Source organism: Vipera ursinii (genome assembly GCF_947247035.1).
Source record: "Vipera ursinii genome assembly, chromosome: 1".
Taxonomy (NCBI): Eukaryota; Metazoa; Chordata; class Lepidosauria; order Squamata; family Viperidae; genus Vipera; species Vipera ursinii.
Window position 1 is genome coordinate 73,048,851 of NC_139512.1, and position 27,744 is coordinate 73,076,594.

At 38.1% G+C, this 27,744-nt stretch overlaps 1 protein-coding gene across 9 annotated transcripts in view; it reads right to left on the minus strand.

Annotated features, from left to right (window-relative positions):
- GPHN (gephyrin) overlaps window positions 1–27,744 on the minus strand; it is a 245,136-nt gene that overhangs the window by 18,225 nt on the left and 199,167 nt on the right. For all 9 annotated transcript variants that reach the window (XM_083349020.1, XM_083349019.1, XM_083349018.1 and 6 more), the window contains 8 exons: window positions 23,790–23,832; window positions 19,208–19,345; window positions 16,775–16,867; window positions 15,820–15,875; window positions 14,085–14,204; window positions 8,927–8,985; window positions 8,643–8,796; window positions 6,072–6,193 (listed from right to left, as the gene is read on the minus strand). In XM_083349020.1, the coding sequence (XP_083205146.1) occupies window positions 6,072–6,193; window positions 8,643–8,796; window positions 8,927–8,985; window positions 14,085–14,204; window positions 15,820–15,875; window positions 16,775–16,867; window positions 19,208–19,345; window positions 23,790–23,832 (785 nt within the window). The remainder of the gene's footprint in view (window positions 1–6,071; window positions 6,194–8,642; window positions 8,797–8,926; window positions 8,986–14,084; window positions 14,205–15,819; window positions 15,876–16,774; window positions 16,868–19,207; window positions 19,346–23,789; window positions 23,833–27,744) is intronic.

A 27,744-nucleotide genomic window follows, 5' to 3' on the forward strand; every position in this document is an offset into this window, starting at 1 on the left:
ACTAAATCCCTGTGCATTTTTTTTAAATAAAAATTCTGTGATAAGTGTGTCCTTCCATTAAAAAAATCAGGAACTAATGCTGACCTTATTTGCCACTGCCCCATCATAAGCAGTCCTCTGGGTGGTCATTTGTCCCTCCTCCTGAATTACTGAAACCTGGATGCCAAGATCCAGATCAATAGTCTCCAAAGACCTTTTCTTCATTCCATACACAATGTCAGGCTTCTTCTATCAGCCAGGACTGAAACTAGTTTATTACAAGAAACAACTGTTTCAGAGATCTGATTAATAAGATTTATTAATAAGAGCATAGTAATAGCTCTGAAGCAGTAGGCGTGAGCCTAGATGGACTCCAGAAGATGGTAGAGGACAGGAAGGCCTGGAGGAACATTGTCCATAGGGTCGCGATGGGTCGGACACGACTTCGCAACTAACAACAACAACAAAAGTAATAGCTCAGCCATTTCTCTCAGGCATTGCTCTGCTTCTACTTCTCTGAGATTCCTTTTTAGGCTGAAAGAAGCTTCACTACTATCTCAGAGTATTACTTCAGTGTTTTTTTGGTTTTTATTTTGCTTTTGCTTTTCTTCAGGCTGTTCACAGGTGTTTCCGCTTCTCTTTATTTAGTCCCCTGACATCCCAGCTAATACTCTTTGCTGTCATCTTTTCAGACTTGTGTTTTTTTTCCTTCCTTCTGATAAAATTACACCCACCTCAGTTTCTGCAATGACTCCCAAACATACCTACTTTATATGGATAACGTTTCAACAGTTCTGATGATGATAGCATAAAAAAGTAAACACTCTGTCATAAAAGTACTGACAACTAGAGAATCTTCTGTTTAGATTTTTAAAAAATGTGAAGGAAGAGGAGAAAGAGACTTTATTTCAAGCATCTTCCTGGAAAGTCCTACTCAAAAGACTGGGGCATTTCAGAATGCAGTGCTTATATGGCAATCTGAGTTACAAGGGAAAGCACCACACACTGCAGCTTTGTCAAAAGATCACACATAATGCTAGCTTTTTCTTTCTGCCATCACTCCCCCATCACATTTACTTCTGAGTAAGAGAAATCAATAGAAAGTTGTGAATTTAAGTCGGAAAGTTTGCTAGTGCAAACTTTAACCTTGCAGATATTATTGTTCCTTTTATCATCCGTTAACCAGAATAAAACCATACTGATGAAGAGGGAAAATAGGCAGCCAACTCAAAAATCCACCTTAGAAATGTACTGAATTTCCAAATAGCAACATTAGTGATTGTTCTACATAGCACAAAGCAAATAAAACAGATGGCTAATACAGATCAACATTTCATCCTTCCATGGCTCAGTTTAATTTAATTTAATAAGTAGTGCTAGAAAAAATTATTATAAGAAAAATGTACTTTTTCCAAAACAGATTACTAAGACCAAATTGTGATACCTCTACAGACTACATCCGAATCAACAGTGATCTCATCTCATCTCAAAGAGACATCATGTTCATTTAATTATTCTATTGTTCCTTCCCTTAATTTGTAAATAAGACTATCAAGCAACAGATAGTGAATTATAAATCAGCAGTATTATGAATATAGCAATATAGATCCAAACAAACAAAAACTCTGAGGCAATGATACAATACCCGAATTAGGGTAGAGAAGCTGATTGTCATTTTCAGGTATCCAGAAGGCTGCAAAAGCAGAAAAGTGAGCAATCCTGTTCTCTACAGTTTCTAGCCTTCTCCCATGAAGCATAAGATCACATGGCTTTGTTTAGAATAACCCAGACTCTCCTTGGAAAGGCACTCAAAGGTGTACCTACAGGGCCATGTAGAGGAATTCTCTGAGCGTCTAGGGTAATATTTATTCCCAGTTGGATACCAAACATGGTGCAAGTTCCGTGGAGATGCCTGGGGAGCAGACTTACCCAGTTATCTGGGAACAGTTTCTGTTGGACCTGAGGAAGTGGACAAGGTCCTACGGAATGCAAACTCTACCATCTGTACATTAGATCCAAGCTGGTTAAGGCCATCGGGAGGTGACAATGGTAAATTCATCCTTGTGGGAAGGGCTGTTCCTGACTGCTTTTAAAAAGGCATTGGTGTGGCCCTACTCAAGAAGCTGAACCCTATTATTCTGGACACTTTTCGTCCAGTCTCCCACTTCCTCCTTTTCAGGAAAGGTGGTTGAGAAGATGGTGGTGCTGGAACTCCAGAGGATCATTGAGAGAACAGATTGTCTGGAACCTTTCAGACCTGAATATGGAACCAAGATGGCATTGGCCTCACTCATGGATGATCTCTGGCAGGAGTGGGATGGAGGTGGTGCATCCATCCTTGCTCTTCTTGATCTCTCAGTGACTTTTGATACCTTCTACCATGGGGCCAATTTAGGGAGTTGGGGATGATGGCACAGTTTTGTGCTGGTTCACTTCCAACCTTTGAGGTCAGTCCCAAATGGCGTTAATAGGAAACAACAGATCCAGCTCACAACCCTTGCTTTGTGAAGTGCCACATGGCTCAGTGGTATATCCACTCCTTTTTAACATCTACATGAAACCGCTTGGTGAAGTTATCCATCACCATGGGATGAGATCACTAGTACGCTGATAATACCCAATTATAGGTATATCTCCATCCCAGGTGAAGTGAATAAAGCTATGGATGTTCTTTCACCATGCCTGGAGGCTGTGGAGCTCTGGACGGGGAACAGCTAAAAACTGGTAAGATGATGATGTGACTGTGGGTGTGTACCCAGGAGTTTATCATCTTTGGTCTTGGGTCAGGTGGAATTATCCCAGATAGACCTGGTGCATAGGACCTGGGGTCCTCTTGGATATCCAGCTTCAAAGAGCAGTTGGCAGTTGAGGCTAGGAGAGTCTTTGCTCAATTCTATGTTGTGTGCCAGTTATGTCCTTTTCTGGATAGGGAAGCTCTCTACTTAGTCACTCATGCCCTGGTCTTCTCCCATCTGGACTACTGCAATGTGCTCTACATGGGGCTACCACTGAAATGTATTAGGAAGCATCAGCTGGTGCAGAATGAGGCTGAACAAACTATATTAGGGTGCCCAGAGAAGGTCACATTTAACACCTCTATGAATGGCATTGGGTGCCAATTTGCTTCTGGGTGCAATTCATGGAGCAAAGCTGCCTACAGAACCAGCTTCGCCCCATTACATTGACCTGTTGCATCTGGTTAGGCAGGGAAGGTATGTTGCAGATCTCATCAGTTAAAGAACTCCAATTGGTGGGGTCTAGAAAGACAGCCTTCTCTGCTATTGCCCCTATCTGACGGAATATTCTTTCTCTGAAGCAGACACACACACACACACACACCGCCATCCTGGCCTTCTAAAGAGGAGTTAAAACAAGCTCTGTTTCCTCATGTGAGGAGCCCAAAGGAGCACAAAGCTATGGGGCTAGTTGGTGCCCTGAGAGCCCTCCCTTCACCCTTTTAAGAGGGTTTAATTTTTATTCTTGTCTTCTTCCAAAATTTTAATTCTAACATTTTAACATTTATATGCTGTTTTTATATTTTAACATTTAATTGTATACTGCCCAGAGTCTCTTTTTGAAGAGTTGGGTGATTCAAAAATGTGAAAAACAAACGAACAAAGTTAAGGATCCAATTTGTGTCTGTCACTGGGCCCAGAGGTTTTCTCTTCTGAGCTTTTGGACTCATGCTGGAGCCCATCCTCAGGGAACTTGTCTCTCGCAGAAGTTTGCCTTCATTCATGACATAATTAAGTATCAGCTAAGAACTGCCTCTGGGTGACAAGTGGATGTCAGGGGACAAAGTGTAGCTTGGCCTTTTCTCTGAACTTTTAAGTTTCCAGCATGGCCATGCAGTCTCAAACAGACATACACACGTTTAACAAATCAAGAAAGTCTAATCAACACAAGTCTTAATTCAATAAGCCAAAGTAGAGCAGCGTTTTACCTGACCTTCATTTAAAATCTCTCTTGGTTAGATTACTTATTTCTGCTGATGTAAGTGCTTAATCCCATATGAAATGTTTTCAGTAACTTGCTCATTAAATCTGGCAATCAACCATATTAACCTGATTATGCCACCAGTGTTTTATACCAGTTTAAAAGACATAGCTATTATGGAACAATATGGCATGAGAGGATGGGACATTGGGAGCTGAATCACAGTACAGTTCCAATTTACTTCTCTATAGAGCATTAACAAATTCCACAGATCACTCCTATAATATCCTCTTGCCTTAATATTTTTCCCTCAGTTGATTTGCTCAATCGTTGAAATTGTTTTCATCGTGTCTGATATTAACATTTCAAAAATATAATTCTCACTAAATGAGGAGTCAATTATCATAAAGGAGCTTTGGAAACTCTGTCTCCAACTGTAACAACAGAGTCCTATAATGCAGCAGTCTCCAACTCTTTCCAGCTCTGTGGACCAGCAGCAGTGGCAGTGTGTGTGTGGGGAATGGTTTTGTGTGCCTGGTCTCTGCTTACATAAATGGAGCTTCATTCGCACGCACGCACACCCAACGTCTGCACAGCCTGGTTCCCAACAGGCTATGGTCTGATATCGGGCCGCAGACCGGGAGTTGGAGAGCCCTGCTATAATGAATTGTTTTACAATGTATCATGATATGAGGGAACTTTGGAAATAAACTTCTGTTTGGTTATCAATACTACAATAAATTATAAAGGACATTCATCAGATTGAAATCAATAACCAGAGAAATTAATCTAGTCTACCCCCTGTATACATAAAAGCATGGTGTTTTTTTTTAAAAAAAAGCATGATTTTTTCGAATGGCTATAAAAGTTTCTGTGGTAAATGGTTCTGTGACAACAGAAACTTTTACTAGGCAGGTAGTCTTTGACTTAACTACCCCAATGGGGACTGCTAAGCAGTGCTTTGTTAAGTGAGTCTTGACCAATTTTACAACATTTTTTGTCATGGTTGTTAAGTGAATCTGGCTTCCCCCACTGACTTTGTTTTGTTGGAGCCCCCTTGAAAGGTCACAAATGGTGTTCATTGTAACCATCGTCAATATATGCTGGTTGCCAAAGTTTTGTTCACATAACTTCAGGATGTTGCAACAGTCGTAAGTGCAAGGACCGGTCATAAAACACTTTTTAAAGTGCTGTTGTAACTTCAAAAAGTTGTTAAATCAATGATAATAAGTTAATGACTACCCTGTACTGATATTTAGCCCATCCAGTTATTCACGCTAGAAGTGGCCATTCTTGGATTGATCGTTTTATTTCTGCATAGGTTGCAGTGATGCCCAAAAAATGCTTTCTGCAGAGCAAACCATTAATGCAACAATGGCATTTTAACCAAATATCAAGTTCTCACCATCAAGAGCTACATTCCTCAAAAGAAGCTAGTTGTGGAAAATTGAAGGATAAGAAATAAGATTCTTCCCATTAGAAAGGTGAAATGACTGGTACGGTAATAGTGATAATTTCCAGCAATATACAGGTATTGTTCTGAACCAGTCTGCTACCAGCCCTGCAGAAAAGGCAGGGACAACCCCTTTTACAAGAAGGCAAGAGGTTGGAATTACAGCTGCCAAATTTATTGCTACAAAAACAAATAGAACAAGACACGAACCAAGCAGTTGCCTTCAGCAAACCAGCCCTCCCACGCATTCCCCCTTAAATACAGTTCAGGGCGTGGCTTCTCTCTGCGTCCTTCCGAGGAGCCCCATTGCCTTCCTCTGTTTACTCCTGATTGACTGCCTCCTGCGTCGGGTGTCCTTGAACAGGGCCAGCTGTGGGTCATCTTCATCCACGCTGTCAGGCTCACACAGCTGGGTCTGCGTCATGACCAGATGAGAGGGGCCTGGCTGAGGGCTCTCATCAAGCTGTCCAACCCCCTCAGCAAGCTCTTCACCACCCCCCTCCTCCTCCTCCTCTGAGTCATCCGACCCAACTGCCGAACCCACAGGCTGACCCTGAATCACAACAGGTATATCTTTCAAAGCAAATTAACAAAAATGTCAGCTAAATAAACTTTGGTCCAAGAGGTAAAAGGTGGCACAATTTAATGATATATAAAAACAGTAATATTGTGGTGAAAAAGAAAAGAGTTATTTTGCACATACTTATCTCCTACAATCCCCAGGTTGATTGTCGGATATCCATGCTCTTGAATTGTTGCTAAAAGAGTAGAACGATTACTATCTCTAATCTTTCCTGGTAACAAGTCATCTTCAGGATTCAATAGCTATAAAAAATAGAAAATGTATCTTTAAATAATTGGAATTTCTTGCTGATTTGTTGCAGCAATAGCAAACCAACTTTTGAGGGCACTGAAAATAAACATTTACAATACAGTGATACATACCGTACATATAGTAGAAAAGCAGAGGGAGAAAGTGCATAAATCTAGATCTTGGGGTTTTTTAAGCTTATGTATTTAATGTAATAGTATTATGTGGAAAATGAGTCAAAATAACTAATTAGGAATATAGTCAAACTAATTGAATTGTGAAACCACATTTGTTACATATAATAATCTTAAGACTGTGAACAGGTATTCACTTATGTGTGCATTACTATTCTGAAAAAACAATTTCTTGAAGATTTGGTAATGTCTAAATTCAAGCACTTTCCCTTATATTAAAAGAAGTTGCTAAGATCTTGCTTGAAGCTGCTGAGGAGAATTGTGTAGATGGAATTTTACTAGCAACATTTTACATGGTTGGGACACATATAGCCTTGCACGATGCTTTCCCAAATTAAAAATGTCCCTCTTGTCTCAATTATTCTTCTCCTACTTCTCTTTCACATCCTCATCATCAATTCTTCCTTTAATTTCCTATAGGGATTTTATCTTTGAAAGTATGCACATAGCTCCAAATGATAAGGATACCTAATTTGGGTAATGGAACGTCTATAATCAAACAACCAAGCTCAGAGAGCACCAAGGACCTCTGACTTCAACCCTGAGCTACAAATATTCTCCTTTATTAGTACATAAAAGATTGCACATACCAAATTGCACCCAGCGGTTTATTAGTCATGTGATTTTGCTGATGGAAAGTCATCTTGTATCTTTCTACACATTGTAAGCCCACAAAGCAGCCTGGTGTGGGTTAAAGGACCTTTTGGAACAGATTTGTAGGGGCCATGATGGAGAGAAAATTCTACCATGGGGGCATAAAATCCATTTATGCAACATTAAATAAAAATCATTCAGATTTTGTATTGCTTAACTGTTCGATGAACTGGATTCCATCTCTGGCCAGTTTCGCTGCCATTTCTGTTTCTCACTTCATAATTCACACAAAGTTTGGGTTTTTTACTTGTGAGATTCATACAGTGATACATAAAAATATGTAAACCCTTTTAAATTTTCAATATTTCAGCATAAATATTACCTAAACTTTAATCTGTCTTCCATAGAAGTTCTACAACTAGATTAAAAAACCCAATTAAATAAATTACGGTAATAAAAACACTGCACTTGTTCATTTATTTATAGGTGAAAATGATCCAAACCTAATATTTGTGTGGGACAAAAGTATGTGAACCTTTGCTTTCTGTAACTAGTCCCCCCCCATCCCTTGGGCATCAGTAACTGCAACAAAATGTTTCCTCCAAATGTTGATCAGTCTTGTACATGGGCTTGGAGGAATTTTAGCCCATTCCTATTTTTAAAATAGTTCAATCTGGGAATGTTGGTGGCATTCCTCTCATGATATGCTCATTTCAGGCACTTCCAAAACTTTTTCCAGAAGTTTAAGGTCACGATTTTGACTTGGCCATTCCCAAACATTAACTTTCTTCTGCTTTAGCCATTTCTTGATCATATTACTTGTGAATTTTGGGTCTTTGTCTTGATGCATGATTAACTTTTTCTTGAGCTTCAGTGCACAGAAAGATATCCTGATATTTTCCTGTAGAGTTGCTGACACAATTCAGAATTCATAGTTCCATTAATGGTGGTAAGCTGTCCTGGCCCATAGGCAGAAGAGCAGGCCCAAATGGCAATACTGCTACCAATATGTTTTGCAAACTCTTTGGAATTAATTTTTTAACCTTTTCCAGCCTGATGAGCATCAATCCCTTTTATTATTTATTGGAGAACCTTATTCAAGCACAAACATACTTCCACATACCTGTGTTGTAAAAATAAGACTTCGATAGTGAGTATCCAGAATTCTGTTCTTTAAATAAGGCAGGACTACCCACCCTAACACCTAAGGATCATTCCACTGATTGAAACAATTAACTCTAATTTCCTCTTCAAATGAACTGATAAACCTACTTTTTGTATTTTTAGATAATTTTCCTCTATAAGTAAACAAAAAGTAAAGTATTTTTGACTCATTTCTTAGGTTCTCTTTATCTAGTTCTAAGACTTGTGTGGAAAACAGATTAGTTTTTAAGTCATATTTATGCTGGAATATTAAAAATTCAAAAGGGTTCACAAACTTTAAACTCTACTATGCATATAGTGTATATATTCCTTCTGCTGTTCTTTAGGAAACCAGATATTTCAAAGTACTATATTAAATCTTTAAGACGTCTATTTTACCAATAAAAAGGTTGCAAAAATTAATCAAAGAGATTGTACAACTATAATCAAAACAGAACTAAAAAAACCGATTCTTTTTGAAGAATTCTACCATGCTTTTTCGACAATTTATAAATGTTATATATTTCCTTACTTCATTCCCTGTAGACATTACAGCAACTACTGGAAACTTGTTAACTTCAACTTCGGTTACTCCAACAGTTGCTAGTAGACCTATCTCTGATGGGCCCATATGGGTTCCCTTGGCCAGTACACATTCACCTCTTTTAATGTCGTGTCCTATAGGCCTGAATATGAGAAAAATTAAAATACTAACAAAATGAACACCTCCATTATAACATTCCAAAAGCTATTAATATCATAGGTATTGAGTAGTTATTATTCATTTTAAAATTTAAAGATAATTAATTCACTAACCTGATATCTTGACCCGGTCGAGCCTGCACCAGAATGCGTACCTCAAGTTCTTCAGTGCCCTATATTTATGGAAATAAGAGAGATTTCAGGTTACATCACAGTATAGTATGAACTCAGCAGACTTGTTCATGTGGGCTAGAAGTTTAAATCTATTAAAGGCAATGACTGGCTTTAACATAATACTTGTAATGTATTGGGCTTTGTTTTACTAAAGTGTTTCACGTGGGGTTAATAGCTGGAAGATTGCTTAAGCAGGGAAGCTGGCTAACGGCTCCCAACTCCTCAGACAACCCATCTCCAGTGCCGCCATTGGCTGTTTCTAGGGCGGCAATAGGTTGCTTTAAACCTATTGGCCGCCACCTAGAGGCCAGGGTATAAATAGCTGCATTCGCAGCCCTGTTTCCCAGTTCAGTTCCTGTAAGCAAATAAAGAATGATTCTTGCTGAACTCACTCGCCTCGTCTCTTCAGTGAAGCACAGAACCCAGTACACAACAATACTGTTAAGTTCTTTCTGGCTTAAAGTGTTATTCTGAGTCCATTATGGCATATTTTTCAAATTCTGATTAAAATCCCAACTCACTGATATTTCCTTTCTGAAACTGTGCAGTTTCCTCCATCAAATTTGTAGCTGAAGAATAGATCAAGAAATAAATACCAGCAATAACTTAGAGATAGAACATTGTGGGAATATATTAAGACAAAGTTGGAAAGCCTGGTGATTGGTCTATGGGCTGGAGATTCACCAGCCTTAAATTAAATTAATAAGTACATTAATCTTTAACACATTTCTCTTTTTATTTTTATATTTATAAATCTCATAGTAAAAAGAGTTTACAGGAGTTAAAAGTACAGCAGTATTTCTCAAACTTGCTTAACAGTAAATTTTATACTGTCCTTTTTCCATATACCTATGAAGTGTAAGAAAAACACTGCAAATTTCATTTTTAATATTTCTCTGCATGTATTCATCTGTCTTTTCATTCTTTTTTCAAACCAATCAGGGCACGATTAGACTCAATGGAGTCTTATAGGGGGATGTACATTTTGGAGGGGCACAAAATATTCCAAATATGATCCTATGTTCCAAATTTGAAATAAAGCTTGTATGATTTGAGAGTTTTTTCTTTTTGTTCAATGCTCAGAACAAAATGTTACCAGCTTCAGCAGCATTATGTGGGCATTATGATTGGACCTTTCTGGTGCTTGATTTTTTCTTTATTTTCCAGTTTTCTCTCTTGTACATTATATTTATTCTCTTAATGCTTTATACTGAATGGGATAAGGTAGGAACAGTTAGTAGGCACACAGCTGAGAGCTGAAGAGCCATTGTTGACTCAGTTTTATTGCCTCATTCTGGCAGTTTAAAAACTTACGGTAGTTCCTATAGGAAAGTCAGAACTTATGTAGAGGGTTACATATCTTATTGGTCTTCTGCTGCCATTTGCAGGAAAGTTGCCCATAATAAAAAGTAAGTAAATAAAACTAACACTAGGTAGCTAAATGTATAGGTGTCTGGCTATATTTAATAATAGTGCTAATGCTGCTGAGGTTCTATATAACAAATATATAAAGATAAAATACTGTGTTAATGTTTTGGCTTGAGTTTTGATGGATATGCACTTTATGTTCTGTTGCTATTAGAATTCAGGATGCATTTACGAGGGCAATTCGGAAATAAACCTTCATTTGGTTATCAATGAGACACTTGCAGATGCAGAACCTTTATTATACACATTAGAAAACTACAACAATAATTACTTTTTGACATAATTGCCATTCAAATTGAAGCACTTGTCATAATGTCTTACAAGGTTTGAAATTCCTTAGTAGTTGCTGGGCGCCAAATCTGAGCTATGGGGGTGGTGGTGATCAAAAACATTCCCACTGCTTCAAAAGTTCTTGGGTGCATCTTGTGGTGTTGGTTCACAATAATGCTCGCCCGCACCCAAGAACTTTTGAAGCAGTGGGGATGTTTTTGATCACCTCCATATAGCCCAGATTTGGCACCGAGTGACTAATACTAAAGAATTTCAAACCTTGTAAGACATTATGACAGGTGCCTCAATTTGAATGGTGATTATGTCAAAAAATAATGTAATTTTGTAGTTTTCTAATGTGTACAATAAAAGTTCTGTATCTGTGAGTGTCTGTCATTGATAACCAAATGAAGGTTCATTTCCAAATTGCCTTTGTAAATGCTAATTCTGATTATTTGTAGAACTTGAGCATTGTTTTACTATTGGAATGTAATTATTTCATGTAAAAGTAAAAGAGCAACTTATTTTTTTTTTTGCAGCCACAAACACAAGCAGCCAAATGATACTAGCAAAGAGCAATGAAGTAATTGCTTTTCGCTGGGCCTATATCTATGAAACTGGGTGACTATAAGGAGATAATTCTAGTTCTTGAGTTTGCCTATTAAACAGATAGGATGAAGTGTTAGTCCATAATAAGTGCTAATTACTACTGAATTCACAAAAACTCCCAATGAGATGATTTTTAATTTGTTAGGTAATCATTACAAATTCCTTTCATTTAATGCTTTTCAAACAATTTTAAAAATTCTCCTCTTGTTCAAATATTCAGTCAGTTTAATGGAAGTCAGCATGAGCTGCCACCCCACTGTTTCTTGTGTGTTTGGTGTGGGGGGGGGGATAAGGGAAGAGGGGAATCACTTCTTTATCTTTTGTCTAAGATTCTAATGTAGGGAACTAGAAGTTGTTTCTGAATTTCCGTTGTTTTCTATGGCTGGAGTTTAAGCCATTTTAAGGTTTGTTCCATTAGAATACAGCCAACTGAAAATGTTCTGAGGGAAGTGGGGAATTTTCCCCCTTTATCTGAAAAGTTAACTTTGTGCATATTTATTTATTTATGATTATTTATATGTTGTTGTTTCTCATATGTATGCATCTCCTTCTCATATATGGTCTACAGCATGGCATTTCAACCTTTTCATAGATTGTACCACTTTTAGGACATGACAATATTTGAGTACCAACAGTGCTTAGCAAGGTGTCAAAAACTTGATGACTAAAAAAAAGGGGGGGATTTAGGGTTTTATTGATTAAATTCATTTGTTGTTATAGAAATGGTTATTTTATAATATTATGGAAAAGTAAAAAGTTGAGGTTCAATGTTAAGGCTTCTGTGCTGGACCAGATTGTAGCCAGCTTAGGAGTTAAGAACTGTGTTGGAGTATTTAGCATTTACAGGGTTAATGTTGTATCATTGAGAGAACTGTATGTAAGAACATTTAGCACTTAAAGGATTAAACGCCATTTCCTTAAGAGATGGCTTCTGGGAAATGTAGTCTAGTTGTTAGTAAGTCATATAGCTTATACAGCCAGTGGGAGGAGCTTCAAAGTTTATTGCAGGACATCCTGGTTACGTGCCAGGTTGTAAAAGCCTTTGTCTAATTAACCCTGTTGCATGCGTTGATCAGCATCTGTAACCATGCATAGCTGAGATGGGGAATTATCCCTTTTTACCTACGAAAATGAACAGATATGGGCATAAATGTGCTTCTACAACCGGATGTCTTTACTGCAAAATGTAAGTCTTTGCTTAAAGTTCCTGGACAATAAATATCTGTTATACAATTATTTTTGTTGAGTTATATTGTCTGGATTCTGGAGCTACAAAAGCATTTTGGTTCTGGGAGCCAGAACAGCTTCCTTCTACTGCAACAGAGGAAGTCTGTTCTTTTTCCCTTTTCCCCCTCACTTTTTCCCTCTTTTTCCTCCCCACTGTGTCCTACTATTTGCTTTTGTATTTTGGTATTTCATTCTATAATCTAACAAATATTACAAACTGTAGAAAAAAAGAAAAAAAGTACCATTTTAATTTCTTCAGTGGCTGCTCCTTTGCTGAATCACTTTTCCTTTGCACTGGTAAATGTATGATGAATTAATCCATGTTTATTAATATGCACCACTACCAGCTAGCTCAGGGGTCTTCAAACATGGCACTTTTAAGACTTCTTGACTTCAACTCCCAGAATTTCTCAGCCATCATGGCTGGATGAGGAATTCTGGGAGTTGAAGTCCACAGGTCTTAAAGTTGCTAAGTTTGTAGACCCCTGAGCTAGCTGGTCGGCCCTGCTTAGCTCTCCTTCCACAGTGTAGTAAGAATGCACACCCCACCAGTCCCTTAAAGACACAGGAATCAAGTGCAAAGCAAGAAAGGCTTTAAGCTGCTTCAGGCGTGTCACATGTCACAATGCTGCAATCAAGACTAAAAGGCTCGAGCAATTGCAAAAAGCTTTAGCTTTAAAATTAAGCCTGTTTACCTTCAAAGTAAACTTTCTAAAAGCCATAGACAGACTCAAGATAAGGGGGTAAAACTAATTATATTTGTTTAAAGGGATTAAACCTACGGAAGTCAACACTTTGGACTCATTGCTAAAATACAGACTAAAATATTCCAATAACCAAAGCACACAAAGGAACCTCTGAATTACAAAACACTATAAAAACTGTACAAAAATCCTTATGGTAACCCAATCAAGCTGCCAGCTGATCCAGAACTAAATAAACCCATCTCCTTTCCGACATGTTGGTCTGCCGGCTTTTCATTTCATCAACACTGATTGCATTCTCCTGGCTGGAGAAAACGAACCAGGGGACCTTTTCTTCCAGCAACAGCTGCTGCTTCTTCTCTGTCCGTTTCCTCCCTGCCTGCTAACCTCTCCTCTTTCCCTGTTGTCTTTTTTTCCCTTTCCCACCCAAACCACCTCCTTTTATAGCCTCTCCTCTCCTCACCCCCCTTTTTCTTCAGTTCACCTCCAGCTCCGCACTGCTTCCGGAAGCGCCAATCAGTTGGAGCCAATTAGCTACAGCTCTGCCAGCTCCTGGGCTTTTACTGAGCCCAGACTGTCCTGCAGATGCAGCTGTCTCTCCCTTAGGCTTGGGTCACTTCAGCTCATTCCCCTACCCTGCTAACACTTGGCTAGCAGTTGTGTACCACCTGCCACGTGACAAAGTACCACAGGTGGTACATGTACCACCAGTTGAAAAGCCCTGGTCTACAGTCTCTAGACTTTACAACTGCTGATACTGCAAGTTTGTGTCTATGTAGTAGGGTTACAAACTGATGGATTATTCCTTGGAGCTGCACTACTGCAGATATAGCAACATCGAATGTTTTGGTAGCACTCACATCATCAGATTCCCTGATAAGTTCTGTATCTTCCACTTGCACCACAGCATCAGCACCACAGGGTATTGGAGCACCAGTTGTAACTCGCATTACTTGACCAGGCATTACAGTTTGAGTTGGCTAAAAAAATTCCAAAAAATATCAATTTATTTTTAAAATTTTAGAAACATAAAATATATGAAACATATTTTAAAATTTTGGATTACAGATATTGTTTCATTAGTTTAATAGAACAAAAACCATAACAAAATTGCATTAACCTTTGCTGTTTAATTCAGGATGTTAATGAATAAATATACTATCCGGAATTAAGAGATTTTAGGGTCGTAAAAAGGGAATTTTTGGAAGGAGGAACTGAGAGAATAAGTTTCGAGTCCAGCACTTTATTTCTGGGAAACACATATACAAAGTGTGGTTAATTTATTCTTCTCTTCTATTTCATCTTAAAAAAAAATACAGTGCATAGAAAATAAACCTCCATCCCCTTTTATCCCCTGAAAATTCTCTCTTAATGATCAAGAACTGGCAAACTGTTGTCTCATAACAGTTCTACATTCCAGCACCGCCTCCCCTCCATCTATAATTTGATCATGGATAAGAAGCCAACCTGTCATTATTATACAAGATTTGTCCTTTCTGAAATTTGCCAAGCTGCAGTTTGAGTGTGGCATCAACCAAGACTCTTGAGTGGGGGTGGGTGGGTGGGGAGTGGCAGTTTTCAACAGGGAGTCTTTATGGCTTTTGGTGGTCCTGCCACATAGGTTCCTGTTGGTGAGAGCCTGTTCATTATTTTGACTTCTAAGGTTCAGTTGGAACTGTTGCTGTTACACCAACCTTCTTGCTGCATAGCAACCTCCCTGTCTGAGTTCCATTTCTGGATTGGCAGTGGCATTCTGGAGAAACTTCATGCTTCTAGGACTTTAATATACCCTCCCTAGGAAAGGGTTTGAGGTGCTTGGGAGCTCATGGGTTCCATGACAGCCATGGGTCTATCCCAGATCATCCAGAGTCTGACTTGAGACAATGATCACACTTTGGATTTGGTCTTCCTAGCAGAGCAGTGGCAATGTGATCTGAGATTGGGAATCCTCTCAGTGTCTCCTTTGCCTTGATTTCTATGGGATTCTCTAGTACAACTACCCACTGGAAGGGAGGTAGACCCATTAGATTAATTTGCCAACAACTTAAACTTGTTGGGCTTGAGGAAATGGAGTGTTAAAAGAGCTAGATGTTTACAAGAGAATGTTCATGCTATAGATCTCACAAGAACTTAAAACTCTTCTTTCTTATGCCTTTAGTAAAGCCATAAATAAATATCCTACTAATTTGAAAAAATAGATGTTGATTTTACTAACTTTTAATCTACAGGCTCCTTATTTTGTTGTGTGATTTTACAAGTGCTTTGCATTATTTAATTGTTTCATTTCTTTAAATTTTGGAATTTGTGCCAATGACTGTAATAAACATGCTAATTGCCTTTTTTATTTCATGTACATAGGAACTTAGTTATGGGCAAATAATAAATAACTTTTCTATTACTACTGTTTCTAGATGTTATATGTATGGAGGAAACTATCACATTAAAATATATAATTATAGAAATGCCATAATTTATATAGCCTTTGTGTTGTTTACAATAGTCATTGGAAGGGTTTCATGTTATTTTACAAGATTATTCTAGTTTATAATTAATGAACAAAAAGTAGAATAGGGAAGCAAAATATATTGTACCTACTTGCTCACCAGCTTGGGATTCCCCAATGATGAAACGATCCCCTGGTCCATCAGCAGCTAAAAGTAAATATAGGTTCATGATAATTACAGTTATCAATAAAATATGCATTGTCAGGCTTATTATTTTTGTTATGGTTATTTCTGACTTTATAATTCCTTCTCCCACACATATTTTTGGATAACAATTTTAATTTGACCACTTCCCTAATATACAACATAACTATGCAAGACAGCTTACTACATAACATACATTATACATTCTGCTTTATGTAAGCATCTTAGCGTCATTCCCTACTTCTAAGATTTCTTACAGAAATTTTCCCTGGATTTACTTTCTGGGAGCAAAATTATTTTTTACTTATGACAAAAGGCAAAAATAATATATATGTAAACATCTTTTTAGAACATTATCATTTATGCCATATTCTTATTGGTGGTGGGAAATGAATGCCCAGAATGCTTCACTGAGAACCAGCCAGGATGAAAGGTCTATGGATCATAGATTTTTGCTCTGCACAGGATATACTAGATATTTTTTATTCAGTGACACACTTTTCTCTCAATGAAATTATCCTGAAATCTTAAAAACAAAAGAAAACAACTAAAGGCCATATTACTACAATAATAGTTAAAATCATTTAATGGGACAGATGGATAATTTCTTTTTCAGCACTGTTCTTTTTTAAAAAATAACTTTATTATAAGTAAAAAAAATAGAAATAAGCAAACTAACTGGTTTGTAATATCACTTCCAATTTATATTGTGTAATGATAAATGAAGCCTACTTTTAAATATACATCCTATAAGTATGAATGAATTTCATTAAGATAAGGACTAAAAGGCTGTTGAGGTCTAGTGGCCCTGCTTTTCCAGGCAACATATAGGAACAAGCACTCTACTGTGATAATGAACTGGAAAAAAGCATCCTGTCATTTTCAAAATAGTTAACATTCACCTCTGACAGCATAGCCATCTTTTACTGAAGCTGGGAAAGGTGGAAGGTTGTCTTTTGCGTAAACATCTTGGGCAAGGACTCTGCCCATTCCATCTAATACATAAATACAGGGGGGGGGGGAAGAGAACACACATGAAATTCTGATAGCAGAAAACTTCATTTTCAATAAACTCTTTCAAATTTTATGAAAATTTATAAAGGAGTATTTAGAAAAAGTTATAAAGTTTGCCAGCCAGAGTAAGGGAGATGCACAGAACTAAATGCATGGTGCTAAAAATAATTAATATAAAATGATTTCTGACTTCTCTATTTAAGTGTGCCCATATTCTTTTCAACGAAATTTTGAATACTTCCCTTTCTAATTTTATTCTCAATAATCTGTCAAGAGGCATGAAGACATACCACAATTTTGTTTTGTTTTTTTAACAAAATAAAATATGGAAAAAAACCATTCAGAAAAAAGAATATTGGCTTATTGTAACTAGACTAAAAGTAGAACAGTAATATAACAATGTAGATTTTTCTGTATGATGATATATTTGCAAAATGTTTTGACCTCAAAAAAATCCTGATCTTGAGTCAGTTATTTTATAAGTTTACAAGTTCAAAGACCAAATAATATCCTGAGAACTACCATTCTCTTGGAAGGTTGTCCCGTCTCCCTCCTGGAAGGCTTGGGCCTTTTCCCCACCCAACTATGCAAGTCTTCTTTCCTTCCCTTTTTGTGCAGCTATTGAGAAGTGAGGTGCAGGTACTGTAGAAAGCTAGTAAATGTCATGTTTCTGAAGGTAGAAAGATCCTTGGAACATTGTGAAGTCTGGTGCTTATCTTGAGAGGTTTCTGAGGCTCTTTCCAGCCTTTGAAAACAATGTGAGGGCTGGTGCTCCTCTTGCAATGTTCTAAGGCTCTTTCTATGTTTGGAAACATTGCAAGCACCAATGGCAGATTGGGGAACAAGTCCAGTGGTAGGGCAGGAGATAAGGACCAGCAGTGAAGTGCTCCAGTAGTGAATCAGAGAGAAGACCCAGGTCTTCTAGGAATGGCTGGGAAAGGGGAAGGCCCAAATGTTCCAGGAGAGTGATGGGGCAGGGGGAGGGTATAAGCCTTCTGGGCATGGTGGGGAGGGGGAAAGACCTCTGAACCAGTGGGTCTCCCAGGGCCTCCCCCGCCCCTGAGGCATCCCTGCGTGGTTATGTAATGACCAGAACAGGGAGCTGGGACTGTGATCATTGAGTGAGGCACTCATATGGACATCTTGTATGACAATCGCAATGACATAGGATCCAAATTGTGGTCTCAATTGTGGTTGTAAATTAAGGACTACTTGTGCAGCCTTTCAAAATACTTTGCTTATATTGATTTAGGCTGCTTTCTTGAATTTAGGGGGATATGTGAGAGGGATACAGTATTACTCTGGAATATAGTAAAGTTATGTAAAGTTATGTATGCAGTATCTGTTTTGATAATCTGTACAAGTACAGTATTATTTCATTTTTTGCTAAATATTATTAGACAGATTGTTGGGAAGCGATTTCCTATAACATAGTCATGGATGCCAAATAAATGTACAACTTACTCTCTTTTCTACTTGACATGCAGCAGGGAAAGAAACTGATGGTAAGTATGATTAATAACTGTGTTATTGTGATTCTTCTTCAATCTGGATTTTTTGCTGTGAAAATAGTATTACTACACACTTCTTGTGACATAAAACAACTGTTTTAGCTAAAACTTTACCAAGCAGATAATATATGTAGTTCCATTCTCACAATACAAATATAATAAATTACTCCTGCTTCTGTTGTTTGTTTCTGATTTCAGTTTTCATTTCCCTATCTTTTTTTTTACCTGAGCTATTTTCCTGCTAGAATGGAAATTGAAAGTAAACTACATTTTTGCTATGAATTCATTAGGTAAATTCCAGACACTATACAAGCCATTATCCCTTCGATTCAGTTCTTCTATAAGTAGTAGGAAGTTATCTAACCCAAGAGAATTGTTGCTATGAACAGTCTAAACATTCTAATAAGTTATACATAACTTAAAATATGAAAACTAGGGCTGTGCAAATCCTTTCAAACAGTTACTTTGTAATATGCAAGCTTATGCATGAAGTATCTTTCTCCAAATCATTAAAGCAGCCATATTTTTTTCTAGATGCATGAAGCTGCTTTGTAAGCTAATTCTGGCTATTTCCACATAGAGGGCTGTGCCAGCAGATCTGTACTGAGCAGACAAACAGAAACTGTTAACATTACAGCTGTGGAGATCTAGAAAAAAAACATGGGTGCTTTAATGATTCAGAGAGAGGTACATTTCTGTCCATTGTGAAGCACACCGTTCCAAGTATTTGCTCAGTCCTAATAAACATAATGAAAATGAAACAGTTCTCTCTTTATTCTTCTTCTGGATGCCAGAACTGATACTAAATACCTCGATAATTGATTATTTCTGTTCCAAGCACTGGAGTCATCTCCAGTACTGTAATGAAGGCTTTGTCCATAGATGTTAATGGAAATGGAGACATACGATGTCTTCTTGCTACTTTTGTAATGTCTACGGCACTGTGACCTGCAAAGAAGCATTAAAGTTATAATTATTTTTTAATAAATAACACAATTAATATTTTCCTGGATAGATTGGTAAACTGTAGATATGATTTACAACTGCTTGAAATTACGATGGCCTCAGAAAAAGTGACTTATAACTTGTACCTGTACTTTATGACCATCACAATCCCCCTTATGGTCACATGATTGCTATTTGGACCTTGGTAACCAGCTTCGATTTACAACTGGTTGCAGTGTCCTGAGGGCACCTGATCATGATTTGTGACCTTTTTGCTGATTTCCGGCAAAAGTGCCCTTTGGGGAAGTTGGATTTGCATAACAACCACATGATTTGTTTAATGATCACCATAAAAATTGTTGTTAAATTGCATCTAATTTGACTCAGGACTACAACAATTTACAATAGAAAGACGACTGCATGATGCTTGATCATTTTATATTTTTTTTCACAGAAAATGTTACCCAACGTATGAATTTTTAAAGGCTATGCATCAAACAGTTGTAGAATTCATTAAAAACCATGGTTAGCACATCAAACTAAAACACATATTAAAACAATGTTATTTACAAAATGTATTTTTCAAAGGATCCATTCTAATTCTACTATTAAGCTGAAAATACTTTCCAACTCTATGGGAAAAAGCTCTGCTTTCTTTTGGAATTATATATTATTCAGAAAAGATTTTTCTAAGATAACTTCCCAAATCTTCCTTAAATGAAAACTCTTCCATTTATTTAAGCTGAATACAGCCTGCTTGGTTTTTGTTTTGTTTTTTGTTTTAGATTTTTAAGCTCAAGGAAGCAAACATGAATAATACTCCTTTCTCATCCTATTTTTCATACACCAATAACCCTGTGGGATGAGTTGTGCCTGGCCCAAGTCACCCAACCTAAGACAGGAATAAAACTCACAGTCTGCTGGTTTCTAGTTTGGTGTCTTAGCTACTAGACCAAACTGTATAGCTACTGTAATTATGAGTTTCAGTTCCTTTATCTCAGATGTCTATTTTCTTTTGCTTTAGGGCACTCTGGAAGGACCTTCTCCTGCATTTATTTATCATATAAGTAAAAACAATTAGTCTGACAGGGTGGGCATCCTTCCATCATTTAAGCAGGAGACTCAGGAGACATGCCTACTCTGTTGCTGTGCCTGCCCTATGCAGTAGCTTTTCCCTCCTGTTCCAGATACTTTGATCCTGCTTGCATTTTGGAAAAGGTTCTAGCTTTGTATATAGTACTGTATGATCTGGAGTTGGCTTGTGAGTATCTTGGGTTGCAGTTGGCAATCTTTGTTAGAAGTATAGTTTCATGTAATTCTTAGCAATTGTTGATAACTGATCATCAGATAGTGAGAATGATGTAAGCTACAGTAATTGGGTCATTGTAAAATCTCCCTGGTCTTCTGAGGCCTGAAGGCATAGCCAGGTTTTGAGGGGCCTGCAAAATGTTAAGGGGGATGAAGTTAACCTTACTTTTGGGGGGAGTTTCCTTAAGGCAGATGCTACAACAGAAAAGTGGTGTTCCCTGACAGATGGGACCCACAGCATGCCTTCTCTGCCAGATCTGGTGGGACGGGCAGATATAATCGGGGAGAGGCAGTATCTAAAAATTTCTTACATAAAACTCATATACTAAGAATAACAAGTTTTGATAAGAGTTCTTGAAAGTTTTAAAAAAACCCAAGAAGATGATTGAGGATTTAACATTAATGACCTTCACCTCCATGTTTAGCAACATAAAATTCTATTTATCAATTTCAGCAGGTCACCATGAAGATAATCCATACTGAATTATACTCCAGTAAAACTGTACTACATAGATTGTAACCTTTTGAGTTCACAGGGAGGATTTTAATCAGTATGTAAGTTGGGTATATATTACATTTTATCATAGAAATACAGCCCTTTTGGTATAAATTTTTGAAGAAATTGACAGAATTATTCAATTTACCCAGAATCTATTGGAGTTGAGCAACTAATAAATTCATTAAAGAATAACTGATAAATATACTGGTGTATGCTATTTGTTGGACAGTGTTAGGCTTCAGGGTTTAGTGACTGGCAATGGACAAATCAGAAACTTGTTTGGACAAGAAACCAATCAGGACTCAGTTGCTCAAATTAATCAACTTGAAGCCAGGACAAATAAAAAAAACTAATCAGGAATCAGGACTCCAAAAATGACCAACCAGAAACTGACATGAACAAAAGACCAATCTGAAACCAAGACCACCAAAATGACCAATCAAGATTGAGCACAAAAAATAATCAAAACCGAAACTCATCAACCTGCACCAATTGCTAAAGACCAATGAGAAGTCAGGATGCTTGACTATAAAGACAAGCTTTAAAATTAACTAACTTTTATATAAATCATGTTCTTAGTTTTTTGCAATATTTCCTAAGACATAAGCTATATCTATAGCTAATAATAATGTAACATACACAATTTTTTCAGTTCTTGTGATGTAATGATTGCTGGGTTTGTTACAATAAAAGACTGAAAATTAAAATACTTTTTCACTAGATGCATGATATACAAATTTGGGAAACAGCTCTGTCTAAAAAAAGACACAAGAAAGAAGTTTGAAAAACCTTATGGTGAAATTACTCAAATTTGGTCATCTTTTATTATCTATATTAATAGTATTTCATAAATACTTTGTAAATTGATTATTTGTGGTGTTTAAAGTTTCGAATCTTGCAGAAATGTCTAAGATTTCTGCTTATTTGAAGGATCATTCACAAGAAAGATATATTTCAGTTTGGAGGAGATGGATAGATTATATTCAGAATAAATATGGGACTAAAAAGTTCCATTTAGCTTATGAGTAGATTTTAGAGGGATATTGTTATTAATTTTAGTGTTAGTACTTTGTATGTATCTATGTTAAAGGGGAGTTAAAGCACATTATGAATTTGGTTAATTTTATATTATGGATAATCTTTAGTTAGAATATGATTATTATAACTATAACCCTGTATTTAGCTCTGGGAAGTGGGGGGGAGGGGGGTGGTTTGGGGTGGGTGGGTTTTGGGGATGTATTGTAAAATCTTTTTTTGTAAAACTCTTTAATAAAAAAAGAAAAGAAAATTGATTATTTGTATCTTATTTCTTGAAATTATCTGTCACTGATTATTTGTGATTAGTTTCTTGCATTTACTATATTAACATAAAAGAGATCTCATTATGTCGGTGCAGCTGGTCATTACATTTCACTCTGATTGTAAGGAATATGTTTGAATATTCTATACTAAATATTTGAAGTGTAAGTCAGCTAGGTAACAATGAAGGTTGTATTTCTAGACTAGGTTTAAACTTCTAACACTTTGCTCAGACAATAAGAATTTTCTTTAGGAATTCTATTCCTAAATTTTCAACTTTCCCTTTCCCTATATCTTTTACTATATAGATTCAGTGGTCCAAACTTCAACAATTACATTCTATGATATTTATCACAAACTGATTTAATAAAAAACAACTAAAATAATAAATTATAAAACAAAACAGTGAAAACAGAAGCATTAACTAATAAGAATGAATAAAAAGATTGCTAGTCATAAAGATAAAAATAACTAGCTTTATATAAATTATTTAATTCAATAATCTGGGTAACACTGTCTCATTGGTCCATTCTAATGCGTTCACACATATATAAATTTGTCATAGTTTAGCATTAACTAGTCAAAATTTTATCATTATTGACAACCTGTTTTAATGACTGCATTAAATGCAACAATGAAGCAACTTGGTTCGGTAAATCTTAATTAAAATTAATCAGTTTATTGTTAATACATATAATTAAGATGCAGCTTACTGAAAATAAATGTCAGTTTCTGGTTTGCTTGAGGGATCAGAAATATATGAATCCAAGGTTTCTGCATGTAACATAAAACTGTATTTCTCCAGTTCTCTCTAGCCTGAAAGCAGAAAACTATTAACTGGCTTCCTCCTCCTCTTCCAGAAATTTATGCTACATGTCCTGATGGGCAGACATATCTTTACAAAATATTTATTTTACATTTTAGTATATATTTTAATCATGGCTTTACAAATGTGCAAGTCATAGGACATCTCTCCATGATCACTGGATAGTATTTTGCATATCCTTCAGTCTGTCTACTGAGATCTCTTCACATATACCCATGTGTTTTCTGCAGACACAAAAGCCTAGAAAAATAGTTTTAAAAAATGTCCAGTTGCATTGCTTTCTATGGTTCCACTGAATTCATTCCAGCAAAACTATACCTCATCATGAATGTATTATATTCCACTAGAACAGGGGTCGGCAACCTCGGCTCTTTTATGACTCGTGGACTTCAACTCCCAGAATTCCTGAGCCAGCATAGCTGGCTCAGGAATTCTGGGAGTTGAAGTCCACGAGTCATAAAAGAGCCGAGGTTGCCGACCCCTGCACTAGAAGAATACAAAGATGCAATACTTACTGGCTCGGAGGATGTTCTCCTTACTGCTGCACCTGGATTGGACCTGTAGAGAGAAGGACAGAACTGATGAAGCAGAACAAACATTATAAAGTGACTTTAGGAATATAGTGGGCAAGCTCCTGGGACCTGGAGACAGAGGCTATATTCATTTTTAAAAATCTTTTTACACAACTTATATTTAACAAACTGTTGCTTAACAGTTTGAATTAAACATAAACAAGAGAAACTAAACCAATGTATAGAATACAATTTTTGTTTACAGTTGAACTGTAATAATTTATATATATATATATATATATATATATATATATATATATATATATATATATATATATATATATATATATATATATATATATATTCAATTTCAATTATGCTTTACCTTTACTACAAACATATTAAGGAGAAAAATGTAATGAAATATATATTTTACTTCAAATAAGAAATAAAGAAATAAAATACTGTTGGAGACACTTAAGGTGATTGTAATAGATCATTTAAAAAAGGACGAGATAAACCCTGTACTTAACATTTTTAGCTGTTTCATAATTTGATCAATTATTTCTTAAGCACCAATTTCTTCAAAACTTTAATGTTATTGTTTTGTCTTAAATGTGATATCTGCTTAGGCTATACAGGTGGTTCTTGGTTAATGACCACTTGTTCAGTGACTGTTTGAAATTATGATGGTGCTGAACGAGTGGTACTTACAACTGGTCCTCAAAATTCTGGGCATCATAATACCCCTGCAGGCATATGGTCTGGGTACTTAGCAACTGGCCCAGATTGTGGTGTCCACAATCATGATTATGATTTGTGACCTTCTTTTCTGGCTTTCCACAAGCAAAGTCATTGAAGAAGCCAACTGTAAGTCAGAAGTCATGGTCTTATGAAGTACTCACTTAACAACCAGCAGTAATTCACTTAATAATGTAACTGGGGCCTGCTAGAATTCCCGTTCCTAAGCAACATGGTCACATGACATCATGCTTTATGACTGCATCACTTAGCGGTGGAAATTCTGTTCCTAATTATTGTTTTTAACGGAGGACTATTGTATTATTATTTATCAGCAGGCCCGTTGTAAGGAAGTTAATCAGAATGTTTTTACAGAGGATTTTTGAGAAACATAGCATCTTTTTTGTTTCTTAATGGGCTGGTTGGTATGCATTGCTTGAAACAATAGGTTCAAGTGGTTCTCAGAGGCTCTAGCTCAGACATGTCAAACACAAGGCCCGCGGGCCACAAACGGCCCGCCACATGATTGAATCCGGCCCGCACAACTCTCCCAGAAATTACAAAGGTCCGGCCCCCACCACCTTGGCGCCGGCCCGGCTGAGCACTTGCTCAGTAGGAGGCAAGTGCACGTGGGCTGGTGGAACCCAGCACCATTTGCATCTCATTAGTCTCCTGCGGCTCCAAAAAAAAAAGTGGAGGAGGAGGAGGTAGGAGGGAGTGAGGTGGGACGCGGGGGGGGGGGGAGGACGAACAACACCCAGCCGGTGAGGGGGAGAGATGCCCAGGCCAGCCCCAACCTCCGCAAGTGAAAGCAAGGGAGATTGCAATTGGCTCCTGCAATCTCCCTGCGGCCCGGCTTTCTCTTGCAGAAGGCAGGCTGAAGTGGAGCAAGGAATGCGAATCGGCCGATCTCGCGCTCCTAGGATCTCCTCTGCTCGGGTTCAGCTTCACTTGCTACAAGAGAAAGCAGGCTGAAACAAAGCAAGGGAGATTCCCTCGCTCCGTTTCAGCCTGCTTTGTCTTGTAGCAAAAGAAACTGAAACCGAGAAGAGGAGATCGCTGAAGCGCGAGATCGGGCGATTCGCATTCCTTGCTCCGTTTCAGTCTGCCTTCTGCAAGAGAAAGCCGGGCCGCAGGGCTGCCTCCGTAGGTACTGCTCTAACGCGGAGAGGGAAGGACAGAGAGGGAGGGAAGGAAGGAAGAAGGAAGGAAGGAAAGAAGGAAGGGACAATGGGAGAGGGAGGGAGGGAGGGAGAGAAAAATAGAGAGAGAGGGAGAGAGAGAGAAGGAGAAAGAAAGAGGGAGGGAAACAGAGGAAGAGGGAGAAATAGAGGGAAAGAGAAAAATAGAGAGGGAAAGAAAGAGGGAGAGAGAGAAGGAGAAAGGGAGGGAAATAGAGGGAGAGAGAAAGAGGGAGAGAAAGAAAGGGAGAGAGACAAGGAGAAAGAAAGAGGGAGGGAAACAGAGGAAGAGGGAGAAATAAAGGGAAAGAGAAAAATAGAGAGGGAGAGAAAGAGGGAGAGAGAGAAGCAGAAAGAAAGGGAGGGAAATAGAGGGAGAGAGGGAAAGAGGGAGAGGGAAAGAGGGAGAGAAAGAAAGGGAGAGAGAAAAGGAGAAAGAAAGGGAGGGAAATAGAGGAAGAGGGAGAAATAGAGGGAAAAAGAAAAATAGAGAGGGAAAGGGAGAGAGAGAAGCAGAAAGAAAGGGAGCGAAATAGAGGGAGAGAGAGAAAGAGGGAGAGAAAGAAAGGGAGAGAGAGACAAGGAGAAAGAAAGAGGGAGGGAAATAGAGGAAGAGGGAGAAATAGAGGGAAAGAGGGAGAGAGAGAGGGAGAGAGAGAAGGAGAAAGGGAGGGAAATAGAGGGAGAGAGAAAGAGGGAGAGAAAGAAAGAGAGAGAGACAAGGAGAAAGAAAGAGGGAGGGAAATAGAGGAAGAGGGAGAAATAGAGGGAAAGAGGGAGAGAGAGAGGGAGAGAGAGAAGGAGAAAGGGAGGGAAATAGAGGGAGAGAGAAAGAGGGAGAGAAAGAAAGGGAGAGAGAGACAAGGAGAAAGAAAGAGGGAGGGAAATAGAGGAAGAGGGAGAAATAGAGGGAAAGAGAAAAATAGAGAGGGAGAAGGAGAAAAAGGGAGGGAAACAGGGAGAGAGAGAAAGAGGGAGAAATAGAGGGAAAGAGAAAAATAGGGAAAGGAAAGGGAGAGAGAGAAAGAAGGAGAGGAGAAAGAAAGAGGGAGGGGGAGAGAGGGAGAGAAAGAGAAGGAGAGAGAGAAATTAAATTAGTAACATGATTGTTAGGTGAATCTGGTTTCCCCACTAACTTTGCTTCTCAGAAGGTTGCAAAAGGCGATCACATGACCCTGGAACAATATGACCATCATAAATATGAATCGATTGCCAAGCATCCGAATGTAAATCACATGACCCTGGGGATGCTGCAACGGTCATAAGTGTGAAAAATGGTCATAAATCACTTTTTCAGTGTCATAACTTTGAACGGTCACTAAGTGAATCATTGTAAGTCGAGGACTACCTGTACTTTATCTTTTTTTTTCCTTTTTTAGGGGGGGTTAAGTTTTTGACACGTTGCTGGGTGACACTGCCTTGTCCTAAAAGTGGTACAATGGATGAAAAGGTTGAAAAGCCCTGTTTTAGTATACTGGTACTATTTGGTTCAGAATAATTTTTTTCTTGTTTTCCTGCTCTAAAAACTGGGTGCGTCTTATGGTCAGGTGCGTCTTATGGTCCGAAAAATACGGTAGCTCGCACGCAAAACAAGCACGGCAGAGGAGCCCTTGTGTGAAAGAAGCCTGGCAGAGGAGCCGGAGCGGCTCCACTGCTGGGGGCACGTCTTGGCTGGGGCCTTCCAGGATCCAAGCCGGGCGCCTCTGCTCGCCACTCCGGCTCCTCTGCCGGGCTTGTTTCGCATGCGAGCTACTTTGCCGGGCGCTGCTGAGGGCGAGCAGAGGCGCCCAGCCCAGATCCTGCAAGGCCCGGCCAAGAGGCGCCCCCAGCAGTGGAGCCGCTCCAGCTCCTCTGCCGGGCTTCTTTCACGCATGGGCTCCTGTGCTGGGTGCTTGAAGTGCAAGGATTACATCCAGGCAAGAATGTTCAGCTCACAGAAAATGAGATTCTGGGCATATGCCTGAAGTCACGAGAGATCTTCCTGAGCCAGCCCATTTTGTTGGAACTAGAAGCCCCACTCAAGATTTGTGGTAAAC